Source organism: Argentina anserina, chromosome 5, assembly GCF_933775445.1.
Source record: "Argentina anserina chromosome 5, drPotAnse1.1, whole genome shotgun sequence".
Taxonomy (NCBI): domain Eukaryota; kingdom Viridiplantae; phylum Streptophyta; class Magnoliopsida; order Rosales; family Rosaceae; genus Argentina; species Argentina anserina.
This window is the reverse complement of record NC_065876.1, coordinates 12,263,137-12,282,138: the sequence shown is the minus strand read 5'-3', so window position 1 is coordinate 12,282,138 and position 19,002 is coordinate 12,263,137. Positions and strand designations below refer to the sequence as shown.

The 19,002-nt window shown below is 37.1% G+C and overlaps 2 protein-coding genes across 2 annotated transcripts; one reads left to right on the top strand and one right to left on the bottom strand.

The window, feature by feature from the left end:
- Positions 1-6,194: 6,194 nt before the first annotated feature.
- On the top strand, positions 6,195-10,841 carry LOC126793258 (protein NRT1/ PTR FAMILY 7.3). Its single transcript, XM_050519717.1, has 5 exons — positions 6,195-6,274; positions 6,485-6,605; positions 8,642-8,859; positions 8,987-9,540; positions 9,638-10,841. Exons 1-5 carry the CDS (start codon positions 6,248-6,250, stop codon positions 10,512-10,514), a joined length of 1,797 nt encoding a protein of 598 aa, XP_050375674.1. The 5' UTR covers positions 6,195-6,247; the 3' UTR covers positions 10,515-10,841.
- Positions 10,842-11,475: 634 nt separating this feature from the next.
- Positions 11,476-18,669, bottom strand: LOC126793470 (pyruvate kinase isozyme G, chloroplastic). Its single transcript, XM_050520005.1, has 12 exons — positions 18,206-18,669; positions 17,530-17,811; positions 17,209-17,374; positions 15,812-15,946; positions 15,061-15,171; positions 14,848-14,936; positions 14,660-14,722; positions 13,848-14,023; positions 13,238-13,340; positions 12,954-13,102; positions 11,858-11,966; positions 11,476-11,769 (listed from the first exon to the last, which is right to left on the bottom strand). Exons 1-12 carry the CDS (start codon positions 18,431-18,433, stop codon positions 11,644-11,646), a joined length of 1,737 nt encoding a protein of 578 aa, XP_050375962.1. The 5' UTR covers positions 18,434-18,669; the 3' UTR covers positions 11,476-11,643.
- Positions 18,670-19,002: the final 333 nt, after the last annotated feature.

Sequence of the window (19,002 nt, the reverse complement as noted above, 5' to 3'; positions counted from 1 at the left end):
GTATATATTATAGCAAACTATATATATATATATATGTACTTATTACCATTTATACAATATATATATAATCCACTATATTGTATACATGTCGTATTTCAATATTTAAAACACCTGCAATAATCTGAGCTGTCGTACAATAATCTCACATCATATTGTACTAAAAATCAAGTCCGAAGACAAATCACATTTTAACAATCACCATGTTAAAATCACGTACAATAATCACACATCATATTGTACCAAAAATCACATGCTCACAATAATTCAACAACAACATCACAACAACCAACCTAGGCTATCCTCACCTCAATTTGTGCTCGAAAACCACCGGAGACGAGCGTAGGTGCGGCAGAGTCGGATCGAGTTGGGCGAGCAACAAACGTATGTCTGAGCTTCGATCGCTCTGCAAGGGGTTGCTAGGGTGGCGCACGATGACGACAAGCAGGTCACTGAACCCTAGCCCTGCCGGCGACGTCGCGTGGAACGACGGAGCTTCCCTCCAAGCCTCGGGTTGTCTCGAGGAAGCTAACGGCGGCGAGGCGCGATGCGGCGAGCTCGAGGGTAGCTGCGAACGTCCATGCGAAGCTCCTTGGACCGGCGGTGAGAGACACGAAGGCCGGAGTTTGCCGGATCGAATCGAAGAAATTTCTGAAGGGAGAGGGTGAGGTTTCGGGGAGAGAGAAACGAAAATGGAAGAGGGGAGGCGGGGTGAAGGGTTTCCAGAAATGGAAACCCTAATCCCTAAAATTTACTATTTATACTTGTTTCCAAAATCGGAAACGAACTTCCGACATTAATAACTTTTACCTCCGACGTCCGATTCGAACGTGTTACATACTCACGAACTCGTATCGACGAGCTCTACAACTTTCGTGAAGAAAGTTTTCACAACCGAGCGACGGAATAAAATTTGATATATAAATTGCGGAAACGTAACGTTTTTCTAATTAAACGTTCCGAGAACGTATCCGTTACTCGTTTCATAACGTCGTAACCAATCACATTCATTCTAATTAAAATTCGTAAATTTTATAGAATTCAAAACAAACTAATATTGTTTGACATTTTTAGGGTTATTACAATTAATCCAAAATTCCATAAAAGCCAGAAGAAAAAAAATCTCCCTCTGTTGGAGGCCTGGGGCACACCACAGGTGCGACCAATGATCTTCAACCAGTGTGCTTGTAAACATGGACGAGACTGATAACAGGGTCGTTGTCTGCTTCACTATATATTCAGGGCTCGTGTTAATGTTGATGTTGATGTTAATGGTACCTGATGACCTGACGCACAGCAGCTTATATGCCAAAGAAGCTCGAGCAACACTGTTGCAGAGTCAAATCTGAAAAACATTTCAACATCGAGCATTGTTTATGAAAGTGAAAACTGAGATGTGTTGATGAACAAATGAACAATGAACATGAATTCGCATGGTAGTGATAGCATTGTCCATTCTCAATATCATAAAGATGATATATAAAGATGTGGCTCCATCTGCTGCCCTAACCGATTAATTAGTTAAACTAAGAGTTGAGAACTACTAAGATCGGTTTAAAGCTATAACACGAGAGATGAGCGGAAGGTGTGATTGATCATTTCATTATGTCGTTCTCTCGGCGAACCGACAGAAAGAGGGATCAATCCTATTCTCAAGAACTTGAGATGCAAAGTTGCAACAAACAATTGTGATCAAATTGTCGTCTAATGTGTTTCAAACTTACAAAATGCATGAATATTATATATGAAACGGTATATATATACAGTTGAGTGTCGGCCCACGGCGGCCGGAATCTCAAAATTTCTGGAAATTTCAAGTTTCTCGGCACCATGCTGAAATTTCGAGATTTCGGCCAGCGTTGTAACTCCGGCCGGCACAGACAAGAGCATCAGGAGGAGGAGATCACGGCCGACACCATCAAGCCGTCATTGCGCGTCGCCGGTCACTAAAATTGTGGAATCTACACGATGCGGACGTATGCACCCGAAAACCTTTCTATATATATGTGTGTGTGATAATGCATGAATTCATCATTCTTATATACATCGTTCAAACAAACTTTTAAAAAAATTCTAGATATTTATGTGAAACTTTTAGAACATATTGAAAAGGTACTAGACATAATTTCTTTGTTCAGAATTCTTAAAATTATCTAAGCAAATCGATCAATCACAAGAATGATTCACCTCACGTAAACTTTGTAAAGATAATCTTCGTAATATTTTTTAATAGTGTTGATGGCATCGTTAAAGAGTTCGACTACGTCTGTTATATTGGTGGATTTCTCTCATGACAACAAAACATTGGTCTTGTATGATCAAATTGGGTTGGGCAACGATGCTGACGTTTTCTTAAGAAAACTGAAGGTGGGATATGACTGGCGAAAGCAGACTAGATATAATAAGCTAGCCACAAGAAATGCAGCAATAAACATGGCTTGAAATGATAAGCCAACCTCTCAATTTTATATACAATATGCTACTTTTGTATTGATATATGCATGCGTAAGACGATCCCCCAAATTGTAATACATGATCTTTCTTACGATTAAATTGTTACTGTAATTGATAAGTTAGTGCATATTGACAGAATACGAGCCACTGCGTTTCAACTAAAGTTAGGTATTATATTATCCCTATTATTCCCACGATATAATATGAGAATTAATCAATTAATCAAGCATATGGTTATATTTGATGTACTGCTTCCCGTTTCACCTACTTACTTTGCTTCCATTTTTCTACGCATACATATATAAATGATGGAAATGAATTTAGCAAAGCTGGCTTAGCACTGCAGATATCCAATATGGTTAAACTGGCCAAATGACAGGGAAACCCGATCCCCACTCAAAAGAAGAGAAGTGGAGAAGAAATCGATTATGGCATACAGTTCAGCTCTTGAAATTACATAATATCAGTTAGTGACCCAAGCAAGCTCAGCTTGTTTGTCTCTTTTGATTCGTTGTGAATACTTGAGGTCAATTACGTCATGTTTAATGGTTGTCTTCCTCTTCATAATTAGCTTTAGTTTCTTGTCCCCATCTATATCTTCTGGACTTCATGGTCAAAATAAGTGCTGAACTTAAAATTATAGTTTGATTAAATAGTTAAAATGATGACCAAAAACTTTGAAATTATGGTAATATAATCTAGGGCGGACCTTCCCTACTCCTTTCCTCTCAGCGGCGGTTATCTCTCTGAGAAACCTCTGGTTAGAGGGCCGGGTTGGTCACTTCCTGGAGTTCGTCTCCGCTTTCTTTCCCTTCATTTTACGTCGTTGTGGTTGTCTCCTTCATTTGATTCCTCAATTCAGCTTTGCTGTGTTTGTTGGTGTTTTCCGGTTTAAAGATGCAGAGCTCCATTTCATTTGAGTACGAGATTAACAAATTAAAAATCATAAAGTGCGCGCAGCTGCTTAACATATGAATTGAGAAAGCAAACCTATAATTCGTCAATAATATATTAAGGTCATCCCTCGCTGTTAGGCAGTTGGGAGATCCTAATTATATTCCTATTCTGCGAATCTGCGATAGTTGTCTCCTTCATCAACTAATAACTAATTAATAATGTGGTTGTCTCCGATCCTCATCCATTGATTTGAGTATCTGCATTATTAGCTCTTTCATTGATTCTGCATTTCTTGCTATTGAACTTACGTAGTTTCGTTAATTTCATTACTTATTCATGACGTGAGGATAAGTAATATCTTGCCATTGAACGTACGTAGTTTCGTTAATCTCATTACTTATTCATGACATGAGGGCACGTGAATTGTTGCATTGGTTCATGCTAGAGATATGACTATAAATAGAAAACCTAATAGAAATTAGTCTATAATTTCTCTTGGAAGGTTTTATTTAGGCTTAATTGCATGTTATGCTTTTCTTGATCAACAATGTCTGCACTTTCCAATAGTTTAAGCCATAGTTATATTGAGCCCGCCCGCCAGCCAGTAAAGGACTATATAGTTGGTGCCAATATTGTGGCAATGTTGATGGCTAATATTGGCATTAGGGAATGGATTAGCAACCAAAATATATAGTGCTCATTCTCTTGTTGTAATTATGTTTATCATCAATAAATCTTGGGAATTATTAACACACCTATATTCTCTATCCACACACTCTTTCAAATGTTTCATACTTTAAATTGGGTGTATGAATAGAGAAAAATGGTGTATTAGTAACAAAATCCTAATGAGAAAAAAAATATATATATATATAGGGTGTGTCAATAGAGAAAAATGGTGTTAACAGCACCACCCTAAATGTTACCATCATTTTCATAATAAGAGAAAGAACTTACATAAAAAAGGGTTATATATGTTACACATATACGAGAAAATATGTGAAATATCTTTGTACGTTAAAGATCTACATACAAACTTGTGTCATCTTTCATTCATCGTTAACTGTATAGTACGTACGTATGATTGTAATTTGGACGTATCACTTTACAGTTCCTCCTGCCAATACAACCGCATTATCAACTTTTGGATAATTACTAACGTGTTTAAAGTTGTCGTGTTATTGTATGTAAATCGTATGTGTGAGATTTTCAAATTATAATTCGGAAATAGATTGTGTATACCATTTTGGATTTCTTCGCGTCAATAGTGTCGACGTATCTACTTTTGGATCATTAATTTCAATAAATGTGTTTGAAGAAGTTGTCATACTATTGTCTATAAACTGAACGTGTGAATATTTTTCTATCATGGAGTAAGCGTACTATTTATCCAAGAGCGGGCGTAAGGATAATTTTTATATTGCAGTAAAATCACTTCAACTAATTAATTAGTTTGAGCACATAATCACTCCAAAATTAAGATTGAATAATTAACAAGAAATCTAGCTGTATTCATCATTTTCAAAACAACAAAAAAAAAATCATTCTCAAAGAATACAAAACAGCCCTACAATGAGGTGCATTGCCTGTTCCATTGAGTACTATTTTCATAAGAAATTTGTATGACTTATAAGATGAAGTACACAATAATTTAAGCATATTTCCCGAATGTGAACTTAAAGTTGGCATTTTCCATAAGTAAGTATAATTCTGATTATTTAGTAGTCATCCCAATTCACTCATTTTTTTCATAGAATATTTGTGGACAAAGTGCATTGTGAATTAATACCCTCCTAGTAAAATTTAAAGGCATATTATCGTGGGTGTAAGAGAATGTCTAAGCAACTTAATTGAGGCATAAAGTACGCAGACATATGTGCATTATTTATGCATATATTTCAAAACGCCCACCAATTCTTCTCGAAAAGAATGTGAACTCTTCAGTGAAATGTGCATATGATTAAGGAATCTTATCCTTCATAATAATTGAGCAGCAAATATAAAGACCTATATATTGTATCTCTAATCCTAAGGAACTAAGAAAAACATGCATATAATTGAGTAGTGATCTTTTCCTCCTTTTAAATGATCCCCAACTAAGTGACAAGCTAAATTCATTTCACTATTAAAGAACACTCGGATTTGTTCCAACTGAATGGAAAAGGGATAAAATAGGATAACGTCCATATGTGCAATGAAACTAGTAACGTATGAATTTAATCACTATGAAAGCAAAAAAAAAAAGTCATTATATAAAATGTCCAAACTTTCCAGAAAGAATGCTGAAAATCAACCTTGAATTGAGAATATGCCAAAAAAAAAAAGGAATCAAAAGAAATTCAAGTGAAACTAGTAGACAGTATGTTAATTTTATGCCACATTCTAAAGTGTTTTTTTTCTTTAAGAAGAACCGGTCCAGTTGCTTTAAGCCTTAATTAGTAGAACCATAGTATACAATGGAGAAATATAGAGCCTAAATTAAACTTATATTACAGATTATTATTTTTTGCTACGAGCCTCGTATTATAATCAGTAACGTATTCTAACATGCACTAATTAGTAATGATTCATTCAACAAGCAATTTTCAAAACTGTTATCTGTGTATTTGAAAAAAAGAGTAGGGAAGAATACAATGGAGAACCTTTCCATTTTCTCTTTTGTATATAGTCCAAACAGATTACACCTAAACTAAGATGAAAAAAATGAAAATGAAAACAAGAAGGATTATTAGGTCATGTTGGTGTCCCCACTTTTATCTGTCAAATCTGGACCGTAAACTGCCCACTCCTTTCCTTATATAATACCACCTTCCCCTCTTGTTCTTTGCTCAAGTAGTTCTGAATATTGTCTCTTCCTTTCAGCACTCACAACCTTTCTCTTAGCTCTAAAACAACTTCAATGGCCTGTTTAGAGGTTTGCAACGAGGTACTATAGCCGACCCTACAATGTCCTTCTTTCCCTCATTGTCTTTGAGCTCCTATTTTATGCATCTCTGTTTCAATTGAGCATGTTTAATTACCTTGTTGGCATTATTTCCTTGTATATTTTACCACATGCATTCTGAAGAAATGGCAGCACTCAGTTGTGTATCACAGTAGCTAAGTAGTTCATCGATTTTCTTTGTCATAATTTCAGGGCAAATTCAAAGAAGATGAAGAGGGAACCACCAACACTCTTGATGGAAGTGTAGACATGCATGGCCGGCCAGCAATTAGAGCAAAATCCGGAAGATGGGTCGCCGGGACCATCATTCTTTGTAAGCACCGTTTTCTCAAACCACTCTTCAAAAAACCCAAGTAAACAGAGAATAACTAAACTCAAGTTTCTTGGGTTAATCAATTGTGTTTGTATATAAAATCACGAACCTCATCAAACTCCCCTGCTTTTTTATTTACTCAGTAGTAAAAGAAAGGTCCTTTAGTCTTGTTGCTTTTATTGCTTGGTTCTGCGGCCAAGAACATTCAAGAACCTTCAAGCAAATCTCTTTTGAAAATGAGCTAGCTAGAGTTTATCCGGAAGTAAGATGAAACGAAAGCCTGTGTATTAGATAAGCAGTCTTGTTTTTTCATTGATAAGTTAGAAGCAGATATAAGGGCAAGAGGGGGATATGATACACTTGTCTCTGAAACCCAGTACCAGACTACCAGGTGTTGCAGAGTCCTTGTTGCATGCTGGGTTTCGCTATAGCCAGCGAAACTCCACTACATGCCCCAATCCACGGTGCCAATTCACCACCACAAGAACCATGCTGTTCTGTTTTAGAGAGATTAAACTTGGGAGAGAGTGACAGAGACAGTGAGGGATTGAGAATCCTCGATAGAGAAGCCTGAGAAACCCAATTCAAACTTCAAAGTGTCACAGTGAAAGAAACTGGGAAGTAGACGACAATCTCCAAATGAAGGAAGAGTAGAGAAATCGAGAGAGGAGAGTGAAAGTGAGGAAAGCATGCATCCAGAGTAATGCCTCTGATTCGTCAAAAAAAAAATGAGTGATGCCTCTGAGAAACGTAATCGGTCTCTGATTTTGCATGAAGTGGGTTTTTTTGCCACGTGTCCCTAGTCGGTACTCATGTCACCCTGTGGAGTTCACTTGTGTACGTGGCATAACTTCAGCCACTTATTTCAGTAAGCTTTTATTCTTGTATTAGTCCATTTAGGTTTAATTCAATTTCTTTAGAATATAAGACAAGTCAAAAAATCAAACACAGAAGTTGGATCTTGGGGTGAAATTTAAGGCAAGTTATGAAAAAGTTTCATCTTCGTCCTTCTTCCTCAGAAGGGGTGGCGTCAAGGGCGTCGAAGACGACAGCCGGAGGATCTGGAGTTGGATGAAGCAGTTGGGGATTGCATTTGAGGGTGAACCTTCACTTGGGTGGAGGGAAGAACCACCGCACTATCCACCTACATAGGCATACATCATGTTTCTTCAAGAAAAAAAATATAGGTCTCTATTTTTCTTGCATTAGAACAAAGAACCCAGATACAAAAACAAAAACTTTTCAGATGCAAGTGTTAATCGTCCATGAGGTGGAGCTTATAATTGGGTTGATGGTATATATATGGTAATGTCCTAGCTAGTTCCCACTAAAGTTTGAAAGAATGCATGCCTAATGCCCTAATCTAAAAAGCATGACTGTAAATTCAGATATGACTTTGTCACACCCCTAAAGCTTGTCTGATTTGCCACGTCCCATCGAGTTTAGGTCACTTTGGTGGCTAATGGGGGAAGTAGCCTATTGTTCCTTTCTGAAATGTTTTCATCGGCAGTGTTGAACCATATCGAGAGGTACTAGACCCTTTTCCAAAGTAGTTTCTCTCAAGACTCTTGTAAAAGAACCTGATTGATGTGCATGGTTTTGTTGGTCAATAATTATTTTGATTTTTGAGGCTCCTATATATAGCGACGGAACTGTATGCGCATCTTGATATATTGTTGTCAATCTGCGCGCGGGTATATAGTTTGATTGCACATAATTGTTAATATGATCCAGTAATGAGTGACCTAATTATCTGATTTTAGTGGTAGATGATTGTAGCAGTCTGATGCTTATGTTGAAGATGGACCAAATTATGGGACTTCTTGAACATGGTTGATGATGAATGCTAACCATATAAGGTTTTGATTTTGCTCTTTGCACATGTTTGCACTACTTGGCCTCAGTTTTTCCAGTCTCGTTAAATCTTTCAGTATCAATAGTGACTAGTTTATTTGGAATTCTTTTATCGATGAAGTTAGTTTCTTTTCAAGTTACATTCTGACCCTTCTGTTATTCTCTTGTTTAATTGAAACCAGTGAACCAAGGTCTGGCTACCCTAGCATTCTTCGGAGTTGGGGTGAACCTGGTCCTTTTCTTGACCAGGGTATTGCAGCAAAACAATGCGACAGCAGCCAACAGTGTGAGCAAATGGACCGGAACTGTCTACATCTTCTCCCTTGTTGGTGCCTTCCTCAGTGATTCTTATTGGGGACGCTATAAGACCTGTGCAATCTTTCAAATCATATTCGTCATAGTAAGTACTTGCCACTTTGCTTCCAATATGTCCAAGGCTATAGTATGCCATCGGAAACAAAAGACTACCACCAATTGAGAATTAGTACTCTTTCCAATACTTTGTTTCTAATACATTTAACTTGCAGGGACTGGCATTATTGTCTCTATCATCGCAGCTGTTCTTATTGAAGCCCAAAGGTTGTGGGAGCCAAGAAAATCCATGTGAAACTCACGAAAGCTACCAAATTGCATTATTCAACATCTCCATCTACCTCATTGCTCTAGGAAATGGAGGTTACCAACCAAACATTGCAACATTTGGAGCTGATCAGTTTGATGAAGAGGACCATAGGGAAGGACACTCTAAGGTGGCATTTTTCAGCTACTTCTACCTAGCTTTGAACCTAGGGTCTCTATTCTCCAACACCATATTGGGATACTTCGAGGATGAAGGCATTTGGGCAATTGGGTTCTGGGCGTCGACTGCATCTGCATTTGCAGCATTGGTCTTGTTTCTTATAGGGACTCCCAGGTACAGGCACTTCAAGCCAAATGGAAACCCTCTTGCAAGGTTTTGCCAAGTCTTGGTTGCTGCTGTAAAGAAAGGCAAGGTTGATATGCCATCAGGTGGAGAGGAGTTGTATACAGAGGAAAAAAAGGAGTCCTCCAACCGAAAGATCCTCTACACCCATGGGTTCAAGTGAGAGCAAACTGCACTTAATACTTAGCTGTTTTCAAGATGCTTCTCATCATAGTTATAACTACTGAAACATAGAGCTAACTTCCTTTAATCACAGGTTTCTGGACAGGGCAGCATATATCTCATCAAGGGATTTGGACAATCATAAACAGGGACTTCAAGACCCGTGGCGTCTCTGTCCTGTTACACAAGTTGAAGAAGTTAAATGCATTCTGAGGCTACTCCCAATCTGGCTGTGCACCATTCTCTACTCGGTGGTTTTCACACAAATGGCTTCTCTGTTTGTGGAGCAGGGAGCTGCTATGAAAACCACTGTTTCAAACTTCCGCATTCCGCCAGCAAGCATGTCTAGCTTCGATATCCTCAGTGTGGCAGTTTTCATTTTCTTCTACCGCCGAATTCTTGACCCAATAGTGAGCAGAATCAAAAAATCAGATTCCAAAGGACTCACTCAGCTTCAACGAATGGGAATTGGCCTTGTTATAGCAATCTTAGCAATGGTTTCAGCTGGAATTGTGGAGTGCTACAGGCTAAAGTATGCAAAGAAAGAATGCTTACACTGTGATGGCTCAAGCAGCCTGAGCATCTTCTGGCAAATACCGCAGTATGCATTTATAGGTGCTTCTGAAGTTTTCATGTATGTGGGTCAATTGGAGTTCTTCAACGCACAAGCGCCAGATGGACTGAAGAGCTTTGGAAGTGCCCTATGCATGACATCAATTTCTCTTGGTAACTATGTTAGCAGCTTGCTCGTGAGTATGGTCATGAAGATATCGACTGAGGATCACATGCCCGGATGGATCCCCGGAAACCTCAACAAAGGCCACTTAGACTGGTTTTACTTCCTCTTAGCTACCTTGACATCAATAGATTTGATTGTCTACATTGCATGCGCCAAATGGTACAAGTGTATCAAGTTGGAGGGAAGATTTGAAGATGAAGAACAAGAGAAACAGGAGAACTTCAAAGTCTGATGGAAACATCAAGGCATGTTAAGATACCTATGCTAGCAACCTATATTAAATAAGATGAATGAGGCCATAAACAGCGGGAGTAAGAGAAACTCTCTTCTCACCAACTCTCTTGCACCCGTTTTCCCCTGTAATCTTAATTTCAGGTCTGTTCTAGTAGAGGTGGGTAACTTTTGGTGTAGGTCTTAGGATCTTCCCTCATTCTCATTTGTTTGCATTTTTGCTAGCTATAGAATTCACATGCGCTTTTAGAGAATTCTACTGTAAATCTGTAATGATGGGAACTCTTTGAAGCTGTAGTAATATGTAAGAAAACTATTCTGACCTTAATGGAAGCACTTCTTCCCTCAGACTTGAGTTGTATAAATTTCCTTAAAAAAGTAGTGGAACCATGCTAGCTAGTGAAGCTTGGCCACCAAAAAAGAGAACAGATGAAAGGTTAAGGGAAGGCTTCTTTCTTCCCAGAGAAAGATGGACTCGTTTGCTATCAGCCAACAATCGAAAGATACTTCAATGGTATATAATTTTCCTCGTTCCTCTTTGGCAACAGAAAATTATACCAGCTATGAGGATTATGAAATTTTTATCTAAACAAAGATATAGGCTATGTTTGAGCAATAATCTAAATAACTACTCCACCAGGAAACAATAATTTCTCTGAATTAAACTTTAAAAGTGCCAAGAAAAATGGAAACAAATTTGTCGCTCACTCTTACCGTGCCCACATCACAAAAAAAAATGCCAAGCGTCTTTTATAATAACCGTACTTATAAATTTGTTGAGAAAAATGGTATTTGACATTTGTGTGAGGTGGGCATGAGGTGGGCACAGTAAGGGTGGGCGAGCCTGAACACTTTTAGAGAGTACCATCCATTCACATCATTCTTCCAAGAAGCGTGATGAGGAGCTCATAAATAGATAGTATCAAGAAAAGCAAACAAAGAAAAAAGGAAATAGATGTACAATACACTGCAACTTCTAAAACTGGTAGTGAGGTGACTGCTTAATGTATTTGATATAAAACAACTTGATATACTTTTGCATTCAAAATTGGGACTATATTCATGAGATTTCAGCAAGTTCAAACTCAAATGTAAATTTGATTATGAGTGAAAACAAATTAAAACAAATTTCATCGGTTCAAATTACTTTCCACCTTACGAACTTGGATATGATGAGAAGATTCTTTGCGCCAGATTGATTGTGCGCCACTTTGGACTAGAGTAACATACCCACCCTCTTTCAAATGACCCTTAGCCTATGCATCAAATACATTGAAATAATATTACCACAAACGAAGCATAAGATAAAACAAGACACAGATTGAGAAATCAGTGATCACTAACCACTAATAGTTGTACTGCTCTTGAGTAAGTCTCCTCTGAATCATTTGAGAACTGCATATATATTGGGAGGACACCTTGATAAAGCACCAATCTCTGCTTTAGCCTTTCTCTACAAAGCAGAGAAAATGTCGCAAGTTTAGAACAATAAAAAAAAAACAAGTTAGACAGAAAGACAACAGTGATGCATTTTCAATGGGCATACGAAGCTCAAACCAGCCTATAACGTTTTCAATGCCACAGAAAATCCTAAAATTCCATACACCGTCAGAAAATTGAGTTAAACATAGTGTAAGTCTAAGATGTACAGAACAAAAAATAGAATATAACAGCAAATATCCGGTTTAAGGGACTTTGAATATATGTGATTTGAGCTTTTACCAAATAGCATATGTCTCAAATGCATTTATCTGTTAGCTTTAAATACCCAAAATCACACACTCGATGAGAAAAATTAGTTGTCTGAGGTAGATTTTTCAGTGGATGCAGAAAGAGGGGTTGTGTTGCTAATGCGAGGTGTTGATTATATTTAGCCTGGATGACAAGGAATATGAGAATTTTTGCAGGGGTCAGGAAAGACAAAGTGAATCAGTTAGTGGCATCCACTTGGGGCACCAGAGTATCTTTTCTGTTTTGGGATAATTTATTCTGAGAATTTTGTATGATACTGTAATGTACTATTTTTATTGTAACAATTTGATGCAACTTCTGTTATCAATTTTAGAGGTACTTTACTCTTCTACAGGACTCATTATCTCATGTCTAGTTGTTATTTGCACACACACACACACACACACAAAGTTATATTAAAAGAATTATGATAAGGTAGTAGCTATATCACAAATGACTTTTTATACTGTATCTACAGCAGTTATGTAACAACAGAGATTTTATCTACAAAGTATTTTGTGCTCAGTCTCTTTATAGCTGAAAGGGAAGGCCCTTATATGAAGTTTACATATTTTTCTCAGGCCATACACATGTCATATGTGTATACTGCTGCACTATCGTTTTAGAGATTGTTTTGACTTTAAAATATATCAAAATATATAACTGCCATATTCAGACATGATGCATGTTATTAGGATACTGGACTTACTCATTTGTGAAGGCAAAGATCGTCGAGCATGGCCTATAATGGCTTAGAAGTATAGCCATGGATCCTGTCCTCGTGAAAACAATGATGGGTGTATTGAGACTATTGGCCATAGTTGTAGAGTGGAAAGCAAACATTTCCCCCATATGTCTCTGCGGAAAGGGTCCACATATTACAATTCATCTAGTAGGCACCTCAGGCCAATATCAGCACATAATTAAAAGCCAAAACGAAGAAAAAATACAACAAAACAAAAAATCCATATTGTCCTCATGAACACTGCCTACCTTGTAGGCACTCATTTGGATTGGAGGAATAGTGCTGATCGGTAGACTTGACTCGGTCCTCAATGCCACAGTATGCATAACTTTAACAGCTTTGAGTGGATATCTAGAAATGAACTTGCAAAATTAATAAAATATCGACTAATTGCCTGCTATAAAAATTTAAGCCAGTCTTTTCAGGATATGATATCTTGCTACAGCGAATACATGTTTTAAACCACAAACAATGGAAAACAAAAGAAACCGAGCAACCAAAGTTTTCAAACAGATCTACCCAAAACAGCCTTTGAAAAATGTGAAAAACAATTACATAAACCACAAGGGTCAACCAATATTTTAAATGCATCTGTAAAATTCAATAGGATAACATCATCAGAGATTATAAACACAACCAGTAACAGTTAATCCCTGGATTTATAAATTAGAAAAAGAATAATAATAGAAATAATGATAGCACGTAACAATTGCAAACAAGTGAATCAATAAATATAAATCGATTATTCCCAGATTCTCATACTACGGCGGCCCAACAGTTAGAAACGACAGACCAGAATTTCCATCTGAACAGTAGCTAGGAGTAGAAAAATCATCAAATGACTACTACTGTACTTACTTTCCATGGGCAGTTTCTCCAGAAAGCATGATTGCATCAGTGCCTTCTCTCACTGCAATTGCAATGTCAGAAACTTCTGCCCTGGTTGGTGTAGGATGATCAATCATGCTCTCCAACATATTAGTTGCTACAATACTTGGTTTCTGCATGCTGTGACACCTTCTAATGATGTCTTCCTGTTAAGATAATGTAGGGTCCAGTTCCACGATGACATTAGCCTCAAAATTAATAGCCCAGCTATGTAAGAAAGAACTATTATCAGAAAGCCTGAGGTATTCGACACTCTGGGTCATCTATTATTTGTCATCTTGAAAATACAGATATGAAGTTCCTGCAACATGTACAGTCTGGTTTGGGTATGAAAGTGACAGATATGACTGTGTCTACCTAAAGACATTCTATAAACTTCTTCAGCCATGGTTCAATATTCCTAGCGTTCTACTTCTACATAAACCAAAGTTGGAGTGATACTATATCGCTTGTAGGATTTAAAATTCCATCCACAATTATGATATACATAAATCTGATAATCATATGTATGTCAATATAGTTTAGTAAGATATCTTTCAAATTAGATGGTACATAATTATCATTATTGGAAGAATTCAAACTGTCATCACATTTAGAGAGCCATCATCCACGATTAGATTACTGAAAAAAATTATCTTTCAATTATAAATTCAGATCAGAGCAGTGAAAAATTGTAAAAAAAAATTAATTGATAAGCTATTAACTGCTATGTATGTCTGTCATTCTGCCTCAGACTTGTATCCTTTCAAGTCAGTGCATTTATATAACATAAATCAAATCACCTGCAATAAAGGAACCTCCTCAATGGGAAGCTCAGCTCCAAGGTCTCCACGAGCAATCATAGCCTATAAAGTCGACCAACAAAAAAACACTATATAAGATGTCATTTCTGATAATGATAACTAACGATCAAGGATCAGATGGGATAATGTTCACAAAATAAAGTCAGAAATGATACTAAGTTACTAACCCCGTCAGATGCAGAGATTATTGAGTGAAGATTTGGAATAGAATCTGCACTTTCAATTTTTACAAGAACATGAATATCCGCATTACAACCTGTGAGAAGTACACAACTAAGTTCAGGAGTCAATACATAGAGAGCACCACAAAGAAATTAACTAAAAATTAAATAATAGATTGAACGTAGGAATAATTGAGGTGTTATAGAACTTATAAATACCTTTGAGATAATCTTTCAATTCATGAACCACCGCTGCAGTTTTTACAAATGAGACAGCATAGAAATCAACTCCATTGTCCACCCCGAACTTAATATCTTCCCAGTCTTTTTCTGTATAAGACATTGATAGAGAAGACCATAAATTGAATATTGCATTTGGCAAATAAGGATATTCTGCTGACCGGATCAAAGTGGTCGGGAAAGCACTTCATCTAAATAGGATAAATTGTTTCTTAACAAAGGAAGAATCTGTGTTGGTTTTGGGTAATTTTCTGGTGAATAAGGCTTCTTTTTTTTTTTTTTTTTTTTTTTTTTTGGGAAATGGTTGTGCTAGAATTTGGCAGAGGACTCATTATGGCTGGTGGCCATTAGCAGCACATATGGTGTTCTTTACATATATGTCGACCCATTCCCTAATAGCTTAATCTTTTGGATCAAACTGCATAGCACAAAGAAAGCTAAATCTTTATGCAGTTGCACTGTGTTAGCCATTTTGTGGGTCATCTGGAATACTAAGGATTAGGATGAGCCAAAAAGACCAGATCATGATCAATGATCGGGCATCACTATAAGCACAATTTAAGGATAGCTTCCAAATCATTGTTATTCTTCTCGGCTTTGGTATGTTAGTCATTTGATATTACTGTTTTCTTTCTTTCTTTCTTACATGTTTGTTCCCTCTTAAATAATAATAATAAGGACATCAAAAGGAAAAATTTGAATAAACTCCCACTGTATTACTGAATAATACCTGTTATTGAAGGCAGAGTTGCACTTTTTCCACGCACATTTAAATGGCGCCTAGATTTTAATTCCCCTCCGTCAACTACTACACATTTTACCACATCTTTTGTCTTTGACTTCACGGCTAAAGACATCATTCCACCTGGTAGAAAGACAAGCTACGCATCAATTACCATGAAAAATGAGCAGATTTTCGAATATTAAAGGCAATTTGCTGCCTAATCATGTGACAATTTCATTGTTTGGATTTCAGTTTATGTGTTCTTCATAGTTCTTTATATGTTTTTAGTTAATTCCTAGATTTGTGCAAACGAATTTGGTGCTTGAATGCAATCCTGGCCATGATTGTTATTTGAGTATCGGTTCATTAGCCTTATCAATATGAATCGAATCATGCACTAAGTAGATTCGGTTTGTATTGGTACTTTGAGGTATATATAATCTAGAAATTTGCATGTATCTCATGATGAGTGACGCCGCTGTGTTAACATGTCTCTGATAAAGACTTTTGTGCTTATATGTTTCTTTGTTTAATTTCTACATTGAGTGTCTTTAAACGAATTAGCATAAAGTTTAGGATTCAACACTGAGTTAGTTCTAAACATGTAAGAAGTCTATAACGATTAGATGACCACTGAGGCTCTAATTAAAATCGGAACTAAAACATGTAATTAATTGTGCTTAACATGTTTCCCAGTCCAAGCATGTGATTGTTATGTGTTATGAGTGTTTTGTGTGAGAGTTAACTAAGGGAAGTCGATCATGTAAATAGTCATTTAAATTTTATTTCAGTAGTTAATAATCAATCTTTTAAACCCCCCTTATAACATGATGAGTGTTGAGTTCCCTTCAATTCTCCGGATTAAACGATCCCTGCTTATTCTATACTAACAATGATCTTTTACATGGTTTATTATAGACGTTTAAGTACGCTCTATCAATACTCAAATAAGAATTGAAAATATACTCATTTTGATATCATAGCTTAGGAACTCAGTTTCTCAAATACAAGACATGTATACAGGCAAGTACATATTTGTTCTCTTGTCAGATAAAGGCATGCTATAATGTCAGATTCACAATCTGGAAAAGATCAGGTACTTATTTGCATAAACAATGTCCCAACACTTAGAGTTAACAAAGACCAACGCCATTTTCCCATCAAAGTTCATCATAGCAATAGATAAATAAATAAAATTCAAGCTCATCCTAATCATAGAATTCAGTTTCCACCGAACCATGTGCCCAAATTAAGGGCCGTCTATGTTGGAATCAATTTTAAGCATTCCATATTTATAAAACTTCAGCTACCTGCTTACAGCAGGACCATATCAACTAATATGACACACAAAAGAAAATTAACTGAACTACAAATTCAGCACCCATAAGAGACACTATACTTACCATCAACCAGAACTATGTCTCCAGCCTCCACATCGTTCACAAAGTCGTCATAGTTTACACTAACAGTATCTTTTGTGCAAACTCCCCTTTTAATTGTAAAGCTAAACTCTTGTCCCTCTGTAAGCAGAATTGGTTTTGGTACATCTCCACTCCTAACCTCAGGACCCTACATGAAGAATGACAAATCATATAACAGCCATAACCTCAAAATTTAGTAAAAAATCAAAGGCAGAATCATATACTAAGGACCGTGAGCTTGTAACTACAAGCTCATTACGATATGAGCAGATAACAGTGAGAGAAAATTTAATGTAAATTTACCTTGGTGTCCAGCATTATGGCTATAACCTTATCTTTGAATTGAGAGTTGTATTCTTTGACAAGATCAATAGTTTTCTGGTGCGACGTATGGTCCCCATGAGACATATTCAAACGTGCTACATTCATCCCGGTTTCAGCAAGTTTCCATATCATTTCACGTGAGCTTGTGGATGGACCAATTGTACAAACTATCTTAGTTTTTCTTCGACCACTTGCAAATGCCCTTCCTTGACCAACATGGTAATCATCATCAGCCTGAATTTCATAATCCAAGTTCAACCCCTAAAATGAAGCAATAAGTCAACAACATTTCAGGGTTACAAGTGCAAAGCATTCACAACTGATACCACCAATTCACTGGCACACATTGCCTCACTACACAGCAAAAACAAAAACTAGCCCAGTAGGCAGTTCAACTAATCTGAAAAACTGTATAAATTTGACAAATAAGTATGTAAGTTTCTTCTATAATTCTAAACTTTCTCAGAGCATATCTAGAAAATAAAAACATTCGTGATTCAAGCACACTAAGAGTATAAGACACACTTTCTGCCAATGTTGCCAAGCAATTATAAACCCATGATCTCAGATATTGAAAGTTTCAATCTTTACTGTCTAAAGCACCTCATCATATCAAGAAATTAACAACCCTTATTGAGAGAAAAGGGAAACTCACAACGGGACCAACAGGACCATCGGGTGAGGTAGGACTGTCTCCACTGCTGCTCTGCTGAGTGATCCTCACTGATCTAACAGTCAAAACTTGCTTCCGGCCATTTCTTCTCTTGGGTCTATAGTCAAAGGCAATAAGTTCTCCCAGACTCTGGGAGGAAGCCAACCGATCAGTGGACCAGGTCCGGTCAGGTTTCAGGGACATTCTGGTCGGAACATTAAGAGCCGCCATTAGCTCTGATGCTGTGGTAGGAGAGAGAGAGAGAGAGAGAGAGAGAGAGAGAGAGGAGAGAGGGTGTGTGTGTGTTTATGTGGTGAAAGGGAAGAGAAGGAACACAAGGACGAGAGAGAGAGCCTGCAGCGAGTCCAGGTATGCTTGTTGCTACTAACTATTTGGACAGTTGCCCCTGTTTGGACCGACTCATTTCCTTTCTCAGTGTATATACCAGGGGATTGCCTAGACATGTTTTTCTCATTCTCTTGGCTGCATTATAGACTGGTCCTCCTTATTTTCTCTTGTTTTTTTTTTTTCTTGGAGTTACAGAGAGCCTTTTGACTCAAACCCACACGTTGATCGGATTACCTGGCTAGTTTGGTATTATTGTGACTTAAAAATATATATATGTTTCTACTCACTCTAAGGCTGAGTTTGGTCCTTGTTTTTGGACCAATGTCTGGCCTTGACCTATAAAATAGACATTTTATATTTTCAATCATGGCAATTTTACATGGTAATTAATAGACATATGTTATATACCAACTATGGGTTCTTCTTAATTCTTATGACATTTTGCCTATCAA

Coding starts and splice junctions, on each gene's coding strand:
- LOC126793258 (XM_050519717.1), top strand. CDS start 6,248: ATGGCCTGTTTAGAGGTTTGCAACGAG. Junction 6,275..6,484: donor GTTTAGAGGTTTGCAACGAG/GTACTATAGCCG, acceptor TCATAATTTCAG/GGCAAATTCAAAGAAGATGA. Junction 8,860..8,986: donor TTCAAATCATATTCGTCATA/GTAAGTACTTGC, acceptor TTTAACTTGCAG/GGACTGGCATTATTGTCTCT.
- LOC126793470 (XM_050520005.1), bottom strand. CDS start 18,433: ATGGCGGCTCTTAATGTTCCGACCAGAATGTCCCTGAAACCTGACCGG. Junction 17,375..17,529: donor CCATAATGCTGGACACCAAG/GTAAATTTACAT, acceptor TTCTTCATGTAG/GGTCCTGAGGTTAGGAGTGG. Junction 14,024..14,659: donor AGGAGGTTCCTTTATTGCAG/GTGATTTGATTT, acceptor TTATCTTAACAG/GAAGACATCATTAGAAGGTG.